General features: G+C 35.2%; 1 protein-coding gene across 1 annotated transcript; it reads left to right on the top strand.

Moving 5' to 3' along the window:
- The first annotated feature begins 2,788 nt into the window (after positions 1 to 2,788).
- LOC145072460 (RNA-binding KH domain-containing protein RCF3-like) lies at positions 2,789 to 9,173 on the top strand. The gene is made up of 8 exons (XM_079018881.1): positions 2,789 to 2,976; positions 3,476 to 4,044; positions 4,125 to 4,529; positions 4,768 to 5,016; positions 5,132 to 5,386; positions 8,322 to 8,401; positions 8,534 to 8,645; positions 8,856 to 9,173. Exons 2-8 carry the CDS (start codon positions 3,484 to 3,486, stop codon positions 9,003 to 9,005), a joined length of 1,812 nt encoding a protein of 603 aa, XP_078875007.1. The 5' UTR covers positions 2,789 to 2,976; positions 3,476 to 3,483; the 3' UTR covers positions 9,006 to 9,173.
- The last annotated feature ends 1,309 nt before the right edge of the window (positions 9,174 to 10,482 follow it).

Raw genomic sequence — 10,482 nt, forward strand, 5'->3', positions numbered from 1 at the left:
CAATAGATTCATGTTTTGTATTAGTTTAAGTTTTAGACTAATTACATGAAAAAGTTTGATTTGAATCATCTTGTTCTTATAAGTTTCTTAGATTAATAGAAAAGTTAATTGATTATGTGTTTTCAATCCATTTTAATCTAAAAGTTGATTCTAAAATGTGTTTTTGTAACTTGTCCTCAAGTTATATGAAAAGTCACATTTAAGTTTCATAAAACTACTTTCAAAACAGTCAGGTCTTGGTAGAAGACTACTTTCAAAACAGTCGAGTCTTGGTAGAAGACTACATATTATACTAGTAGGAAATATGGGATTTTCTAGGGTTTTCATACTTATACAAACTTTTCTTCAAACATTTACAAGTCTTTTCCTTACAGTTTTTACAAATCATACATTAAAATACTTATGAATTCACCAGCTTTATGCTGATACTTGCTTTCAAAATAACTTGTATTCTCATGTCACAAATAGTCAGGTACGACGATCATGTTTTATGAAGACGGTGCAGTCAAGACTCGTCTTTTATTTTGATTGTTCATCATGTTGTTTTATAATATAAAAGAACACACTTGTATTTAAAATTATACTATTAATGCAATGGATGATGTTGTTGCTTGTTTACTACTTTACATTGTTGTGATACTTTACATGACGTCCTCCGCCCCAGAACGTTTCCGCCGTTCTTGGTTTTGGGGTGTGACATCCTTCCATTGTTTATGGTCTCTTTCTTGCTTGAACCTGGCTTGATACCACATGTCACGGGATGACTCTTTTAGACTTGTCAATACCGTGTGCCACTTAGTGCTTCTCCGACTAAGTCATGCTAACTTCGATGATCTAGATGTACTAACGAACATAGGAAGCAAGAGTCACGACAAGGAGCACTTCAAGTACGAAGGGAAGCTTCTATTATATAACTCAACTTCTTTACAAGGCAACATCTCGGTGGTTTGGGCAAATAAGCCCTTCTCCCTATTTATAGGAACCTTACACCTCCTCAAGGGAAGTTTCTAGGTTTCGAACATTCCCGAGTATTCTATATCATTCTTACAAAATTTTATTCTACATACAAAATTCTATAAGGTTCCATACTACTCTTTTGTGTCCTAGAGGATTCTACGATGGTCTAAGATCTTCTGTATCGTTCTAGCTTCCTCTAGTGCTTTCTTGATTATTCCGGGTCGTTCCACCATGTTCCGCGGACACCTATAATTTTCTAGCGTTTTCCGGGGTCTCATAGAGTATTCTTGATCTTTCTGGAGACTTTTCGAGGATACTTGATCGTTTTAGGGTTCTCTAGATAATCGTGGAATTTTCTAGAAACTCGGTTCGCGACACGCTGGTCAAAAAAATCACAACCCAGAGGTACCGCCTTAACCCACGATTTGCCTGCTCCATTACTCCGTTCTCCCTAACCGCCCAAATCCTATAGTTTTGTGAAAATTGAGGAACCAATATGTAACTTTTAGTTAGGGTAAATTACACCATTCATCCCTCGTGAATATACCAGAAATCGTGTTTAGTCCCTATTTTCAAAAATTAACTCGGACCGTCCCTGAGTTTGTTTTTTCTTGCACGCTTAGTCCCTATTAACATGAAATGACTATTTTACTCCTAATAATTTGTTTTATCATTTTCTTTTATTTATTTATTAGTTTTAAATTAAAATAAATAAATAAATAAAATAATTCATCCCCATCATTCCCTCTCCCATTTCCCAACTCCTTCGTCTACCTTTTTCTTACAATCCTTTCACCAAGATCATCAAGCTTCTTACATTACCTTCACCAAGATCACCAAGCAGTATGAAATCATACCAAAAAACCATCAAACTCAAACCCAAATGAAATCATCTTAATTTTATGAAATCCGAAACCCAAACAAACCAAAATCGATAATCAACATCATTTCGAGATGAAATCCCCAAACCTAAATTCGTAATGAAGCAACCAAAATCTGTCATGAAATTCCTCGATTAATGCCCTAGATTGTTGAACTTCGACATACATCAAAACTTTGGAGACGATGATTGAAAGGAATGATGGAGGTATGCTGGCGACCAAGAGGAATGAACATCATCTTCTTCACCGCCACAATACATGCAACTGTGCAGACAGTTGTCAGAGGTTTCTGGCAATGGAAATGTCCTAGCGATCGAAATCCCACTGGTCCTCCCCTATTGACAAACACACCCATGCTTCCTCCTTATCCCGCTCTCTTTTCCGATCATCAATAAGATGTTAATCCACCACCGATCTCCTCCCAAAAAACTCAGACCACAACCACCGATCTACAACTTGTGTGTTTTTTTCTTATTTTCTCGATTAGTAATACAGTGAAAGCAGTGGGGAAGGTTTGTTAGAGAAGTGGAAGCGATGATGGTAGCCGGTGACTGACCAATGAGTTAAAGGTCTCCGTTTTCCCTCTCATCGATTCGATATGTGTGTGTATTTTCTGCGATTGTGGATGGTTAGGGAAAGTAAAGAGGCGTTTATTATTTATTTTTTAATTTTTAATTGAAACATATAATAAAAGCATTAAATTAATTGAAAAATAAAAATACAAGGGTATTTTGGTCATTTCAAACTTGACAAGGACTAAATTCGCAACAAAATCGGCTTTCAGGGATGAAGCGTGCAAGTTTAAATAAAACGAGAGACGATCCTAGTTAATTTTTTAAAATAAAGACTAAACATGTTTTTTGGCATATACACTGCAGACGACGGACCGGTGTAATTTACCCCCATTTTAGTTGCCAGTGAGATGCACGTGACCCGTATGGTTATCTTTTATTCATCGAGACTGAAAGCTTGCCTCCCTCGTGACTCACCGTGTCCAGAGTTGCGACGCCACCACCAAACAGCCACCTTATTGCCCACCGCTTAAATCACTCTTCTGGCACGTAGATAACTCTTTGGAAGCACCTGACGAGTGCGCTATCATTCTCTCCATCATCCTTCGTCGTCTTCGTCGAGAAAGGTATCCTTAAAACCTAGGTCAAATCCTTTTCGCAATCTGTTTATTGTTTACACTAGCATATGTGTGTGTAAGTGTATTTTTCAACATCAGGAATTATTTGAACCCACAATTTGTGTACTGTTTATATGGTTTATTGAGGACTGTCTGTATACACACTATATATACATATAGTATAGAATTGAAAGATCATTTTTTGTTTTCGGCTGGAATTTTATAGTTAGGTTTTTTTTCTTGGATGCCAATGGAAACACCAAACTGAACTCATGTTAAACAATAATCTTGTGACAGTTAGTAGTGTGATACATTGTATTAGGAATTGAAGATATGGACTTATCATTAATTTTAATATTACTCCCTGGTTGTAATCAACAGTTGTTTATATCTGGTGAATTATGAATCTTAATTGATTCTAGCAGCTTACATTTCTGAAATATTGACAAGAATTTTTAATTTTCAATCAACAACAATAATTTTAAAATTTCTTTTGATTTGGTACTAGGGTTTGATATGTCATCTCAATTAACGCCTTCAAAGAGGGGCCTTGATGAGGGTGAGGCCTCAGAAGCCAATGGAAAAGGGAAGTTGCAGAAGTCAACTGATACTACTTCCCAAAATACATCATTTATTGTTTTTCGGGTGGTTTGTCCTGCTTCTAAAACTGAAAGTGTAATCGGAAAAGAAGGCAACAAGATACGTGGTGCAAATGTCAGGGTTGAGGAAACGATCCCTGGCTGCAATGACAGAGTAATTGTGATTGAAGGATCTGATGGAATCTCAAATGATCAGAAGAAGGAAGCTGATGATGCAGAAGAACATGAGGAAGATATGGCTTCTTGTGTGCAGAAGGGTCTGTTATGTGTGTTTGAAAGAATGGTGGAAGGAGAAGCAGAGATGAATGAAGAAACATTTGTTGTGAGGCTACTTGTAGTTTCTACTCAAGTGGGCTGTCTTTTGGGAAAATCTGGTGGTGTAATCAAGCAAATGGCTTCTGAAAGCGGGGCCGAAATAAGGATTCTTCCTAGGGATAAACTTCCTGCATGTGCATCTTCTTGTGACGAATTGGTTCAGGTAAGCTCTTATTTTTCAATCAAGATTTATTATATAACCCATCAAACTCACAAAGTTTTTTTTTGTTAAATAACAAACAGATTTCTGGAGAAGTGAGTGCAGTTAGGAAAGCGCTTGAATCTGTTTCACAGCAGCTTCTGGATCATCCAGCTCCACATCGGGACAAGAGTGGTTCTTTGCCTGCCAACAATGTGATTGTGAACAATAGCAATAATATTTGTGAGCAAGACCCACATCCACATCCACATCCACATCCACATCATCATCCAAATGGACGAGCAGGGCATCGTGAGGGAGGGCGTTTTGGTCCTTTCACAGACATGCTAACCTACCGTTTGATATGCCCTGATGAGAAGGTGGGAGGTGTAATTGGAAAAGGAGGGGCTACCGTGAAGGCACTTAAGCATGAGACTGGATGTGACATTAAAGTCCTTGAGAGAAGTGTTGGGTCAGATGACCGCATCATTGTCATATCTGGACCAGCGGTACCCTAATTATACCATTCTACTCTGCAAATTTCAATCTGTTATACTACAGCAATGAATATTGTTTTGTATGTATATATATATATATATATATATATATATATATATATATATATATATATATATATATATATATATATATATATATATATATATATATATATCAACTTACATTGAAGAAATGGAAGTAAAGTGTAAAAGTAACCCTACTTACTAGTGATTTATTATTGTATTGTAGGTCCCAGATGAGCGGATATGTGCTCCCCAAGATGCAGTTCTTCGTGTACAGACAAGGATATTTAGGGCTGCACCTGAGACAAAGGCAGTGACAGCAAAAGTCATAGTGTCTGCACATCAGATTGGATGTATCCTTGGAAAGGGTGGTGCAGTTATATCTGAAATGAGAAACTCAACTGGGGCTTTTATTCGTATTTTAGGAAAGGATCAAACTCCACAGTATGCTGCTGAAAATGAAGAAGTAGTTCAGGTTTGCTATTGTTATTTTTCTCTCTCTATCTCTATCTCTATCTCTATTGAGTGCTGTATAGATTTGAGAAATGATGACGACATGACACACTAACTATCTATTTTTTTTGAGCCAGATAAATGGTGAGTTTGATGCAGTTCAGGAGGCCCTTTTTCAAATAACCACAGCCTTGCGGAATCATTACTTTCGGGATGCATTTCCCTCCATGAATCATCCTCCAAATCCACCCTTTCCATCATCATACATGGGAATGGGAATGGGAATGGGAAGGTACTCCTCCTCTTTCAACCGCTTTGATGATCGTCCTCCCCCTCCATTTATGCATGATCGACCAGGGTTCTCCCACCCCCACCAACCATGGGCTCCTCAGGTATCCTTCTCTCTAAATTAAATATTTCTTTAATTTCCCAATTTACCCCTTGTACACTAACTACTTCACTAATATTAGAGGTATACCATTGCTACTGTTTTGTTTTTTCCTAAACCCTTTGTTTGCGGATTTATTTTAATCCTTTCAAAATGCATGTTTTCTTGCTAAACAATTTAATGTTTCATGGATTTCACCATTCCTAAAGTAACTGCTAAGCTCTAGTGAGTCTCACACAAACAATTGATAAAATAGTTAATCAAACAACTCAAAAATCTGTATTACTTAATTCACCAAAAACTCAAACACAATTTGATAAAAATCTCTACCACATATAAAAGGTTAGTCTCTCCCAGAACAGATACCCACCCACTACTAATAGTGTATCTGGACACATCAACAAAGACGTAAATACCAGATTTGCCCTCATCAGAAAAACAATCTCATTACTTCTCTTTTACTGAATTACCCCTTCTAGAATATGTGCAGCTGTGGGGGGCTTAGCAGTAATTCAGATCTATTTTATTTTATTTTATTATTAAAAGACCAAAGTATCCTCTCTCTCTCTCTCTCTCTCTCTCTCTCTCTATATATATATATATATATATATATATATATATATATATATATTGAAATAAATTGGAATGTAAAGTTTAATTATGTATATCTACAGTACCCAAAAAGTATATAGATATAAATAAAAGACAAAATTGCAAAAATGGTCCCTGTGGTATACATTTTTTGGGGTTTTAGTCCAAACCACGACTTTTTTGGATTGGTGGTCCTTTTGAGCTAGTTTCTTTGTGTTTTTGGTCCCTCCGTAAACTGAAAAGACTATTATGCCCTTCTCATATATTTTTTAATGTCTTTTCTATTTAATTTAAATGAAAAATAAAATAATTAACTAATTTGGGGCCCACATCTCTCTCTCTCTCTCTCTCTCTCTCTCTCTCTCTCTCTTCACCCTGCTTCTTCTTCCCCAGCAAATAAACACACATAAAAATTAAAAACACAAAACACACTCTGGAAGCTGAAGAGTAGAATCCCCACATATATAGTCGCGATTTAAAGAAGAACGAGGGACAGAGGCAGTGGATTTAAGGTGAGAAAAAAGATTTGGCTTCCTATCGGCAAATTTATTGGTTGTGATTAGGGCTCCATTGAAGCTCTGTATTTCATCTGTTTTGGTCATCTGTTCATTCAACAGCTTCTCACCATAGGTTTCTCTTTTCTCTTTTTAATGTTTTGATGCCTTTAAGGTTTCTTGCACCATAGCTGTATGGCTATTTTGGAGTAGAAATCATTAACAGCAGCATAACCGAAGTGAGTAGCAACAGATAATGGTTGTAGTAGAGCCTTATTATAAACGTTTTTGAAGAGTGAAAGGGCACAAATTCTTCAGCCATAAGATTTACGTTCGATAAGATTTCCTCCAAATCTCTCATATCTTTCTTAAAACCCTCTTCGTGGCTATGGCGATCAGCCCCATTCTTCAGCCTATGATTGTTATCATTTGACCCCGAAATCAAAATCGAAGACTGTAAATCGATTTTGGAGAAGAAGATTGGCTCTCAATTCGAACAGGCCACACTCGATGAGGTGTTTGGGTTTGTGACTGAGAAGAAGAAAGACAACATTTGGGTGTGTATGTGTCTATGGATGTGTGTTTGCAGCTTTGGATTCGTTTTTTGATCGATTTATGAAATGTTTTTTTGAATTTGGGTTTTGATTTTTGATTTTTGTAATGATGGATTTCTTAAAAATGAAGAACATAAACTCAGAGATGAACACTTGCATATTTGATTTCTGGGTTGAAGAACAAACAGAAAAATGGTTTCCTGAAGAACACACATTTTTTTTTTTTTTTTTTTTTTTTTTTTTTTTGTTATTATTTCTGGAAATGTATATCTATTTGAAATTGGGTTTTGGTTTTTGATTTTTGGAATGATGGGTTTCCTGGAAATCACGAACATGAACTCAGTCATGAAATGGAATGGTGGGTTTTTTATTTTTGGAGAGAGAGAGAGAGAGAGAGAGCCTCAGCTTTTTTAAGGTAAAGACATCGAAGATCTTCGTTCGAAAAGACCAGCTAAGCATCATTGGCTTGGTCAGCCTTTACCTGACCAACTACCTAATACTACGTAGGCTCATCAAACAGCGCTTTTAGCTTTCTTCAGGTTTTGACCCGAACTGTTCGGCAGATTCCCACGCGTTACGCACCCGTTCGCCACTTTGTTCTCAACTCTTCTCACCTCCTGGGCGAGACAAGCTACCTTTAGCTAGGAGCCTCTTTTCCTTCTGCCCAGCTCCCCGAAAACAACGTTCGACTTGCATGTGTTAAGCATATAGCTAGCGGTCCTTCTGATCCAGGATCAAAGTCTTCTTTTGACTATGATTTGAGAGAGAGAGAGAGAGAGAGAGAGAGAGAGAGAGAGAGAGAGAGAGAGACCTTTTTTTTTTGTTCGGCGTTAGGGGGCCCCACGAGTCGTCACCGTCTTTTATTAATTTTTAATTGTTAAAATAAATAAATATTAAATTTTAAAAATGAAAGAAAAATGAAAAATAAATACTCAAGGGTATTATAATCATTTCAATTTTCGGAGGGATTTTCACATACAAACCACTCCAAAAGGACCATGAATCCAAAAAACTCGGGGTTTGGACTAAAACCCCAAAATTTTGCATACCACAGGGACCATTTTTGCAATTTTGTCTAAATAAAAAAACAGTAAGTTTTTAAATTTTGTTATTGAATTCCCTGCCAAGCAAAGCATGTGACAGATAAAAAAAACATCCCCATGTATGTTGAATTTTTGGTAGACATAATTTATACAAATAGAAGAGTTAATTAGAAGAAAAGGAATGTGAAGTGTGAAGTTATTAGACAAGATATGAAAGTTGGTGTGGATAATAAATACATTTGATATACATACAACAGGGTATTGAAGGTGGAGCTATTGGGTTTTCTGAATATGGAGGAGCGGGAGCCCCCCAAAGGAGAATGGGTGGATTTGGAGGGTGTGTACCTCTTGGTCTTCTTTATATATATATATATATATATATATATATATATATATATATATATATATATATTTCAATTCATTACAATAAATAAATATATCAGGTATATTTAATTGCTTTGTGTGACAGAGGAAGCCACCAAGCTATTATTACAAACACTACTGTGGAAGTGATTGTCCCACGCAATGTTGTTCCTTGTATATATGGAGAGGATGGTGGATGTCTGAAACAAATCCGTGAGGTATGTAAGAAGAAATAGCATTAATTTGTTTCTTTGCACTTTGAAAAACCTAATACCAGTGAGTGCTGTTATAACTGTGTAGATTTTGAAAAAGAAAAGTATGATGCTATAAATGGTTACTTATGTGTAGAATTCCCTTATTTTATTTTATATGGTATGGAGGTAGACTGGTTGCAAAGTATGATGCTATAATTGGTTAGTTGTTTTCAGATTTCTGATGCGCGGATTACAATAACCGATCCAAAACCCGGAGAAAAAGAGACTCTCATCATAATATCCGGTACACCCGAGCAGGCTCATGCCGCACAGAGTCTTATTCAAGCTTTTGTGATTAGCGAGACCCAAGTTTCAGTTTCTTGACCATTGTTTTTTTCTTCATATTTCACTACCCACCAAGGTTTGAAATTCAGTTTTGTTTGTCATTTTGTATTTATCAACTTCTCAAACTTTTCATACCTTACTAATTTATATTTTCTTAATTATTATTATTATTATTTTGGCATCACAAATTTAAACTTATTTTTCTCATGTTTCACAAATCAACAAGTACCTTTTAAGTTTATTTTATTTTATTTTTTTTATTATTTTATTATTTTTTATTTTATATTTTATTATTATTATTTTTTTAATAAATTATTTAGACTAATGTTTCAACAAATTTATTGAGCTTTTTTCAAGCTCACAGAAATTTACCCTTTATTAATTATTAAAAAAAATTCAATCTAGTACATGTCATTTTATGTCTTTTTTTACATGTTTCAGCTAGCTTATTAACTAGTTTTATAAAATTTTGTTTTTTTTAATCGGTTGGCAATAAAATTTTTAAATAACAGTTGATTCTCAATTATCACTCGGCTTGTCAACTAGTCCACCAAACATAGTATTAGGTGTTTTTTTTTGGCAAATGGTATTTTTTATCACTTATATACGGAGGGTGGATACATTTGAAGAAAAAACTGTTTTTTGGAAGACAAGGTATAAAAATGTCTTTTTGACATTTTTTTTAAAAGATAGTAGTTTCTATTTTTGGAAGACATTTTCTGAGTTTTTGCCCCAATGTAATATTTCTTTTTCTACCACGGACATCTCTACCAATACAAATGACACAATCAGCATCACCGCAACCACCACCACCGGCCCACCAACGCCACAACCTCCAACACCAACCCATAGACTTTAAAAAACAAACATACTTTCTTTTTATGAAAACAAAGATACAAAAAAAAACTTTTAGTCTACATCTTATTCGGAAGACATGTTAAAAGACCAAAGACATTTTACCTTTTAAAAACCGAACATCACCTTATTGTTTAGTTCTTGAATAACAATCATCATTCAATTTTACACTCTAAGCCAAATCTTAGTTTTGAAACCGAGTTAAAATTTGCATGAGTAACTTGATTGCAACAAATTTAATACAACAGTGACATGACTCTTATTTTGATTGAATTTTAGAGGAATTTGAGAAATGACCACATGATTTTAAAGGAAGTTAATAGTTGTGTTGCTTAGTACGAGGTTCGAGGTTGAGTTCTACACTGATCCCTTTATATTTGAGTGGCTCTTTATGTTTTAGTAAGAAGGCTTAGGGGCTGTTTGGCAGGATCTGAAATTTTAAGATCTGAATTTTTAAGAGATCTGAATTTCTAAGAGGGTCTGAAATTTTAAGAGTTGAATGTTTAACATGCTGTTTGGTTGAGATCTCTGAATTGCTGTGCTGAATTATTAAAATGACTATTTTACCCGTTTTTTTTTTTATTGAATTCAACTGTTTGTATAGAAAATAACCTAATAAATTTCTTAAATAGGTATTAAAAAAATATAAACACCATATAAA

This window comes from Lactuca serriola, chromosome 9, assembly GCF_051521515.1.
Source record: "Lactuca serriola cultivar US96UC23 chromosome 9, Lser_US96UC23_V15, whole genome shotgun sequence".
Taxonomy (NCBI): Eukaryota; Viridiplantae; Streptophyta; class Magnoliopsida; order Asterales; family Asteraceae; genus Lactuca; species Lactuca serriola.

Bases quoted from the DNA above. Each gene is read 5' to 3' on its own strand.
- LOC145072460 (XM_079018881.1), top strand. From the start codon at position 3,484: ATGTCATCTCAATTAACGCCTTCAAAGAGGGGCCTTGATGAGGGTGAG. The intron at 5,387-8,321 runs GTATCCTTCTCT...TACATACAACAG, and splicing joins ACCAACCATGGGCTCCTCAG to GGTATTGAAGGTGGAGCTAT. The intron at 8,402-8,533 runs GTGTGTACCTCT...TTTGTGTGACAG, and splicing joins AGAATGGGTGGATTTGGAGG to AGGAAGCCACCAAGCTATTA.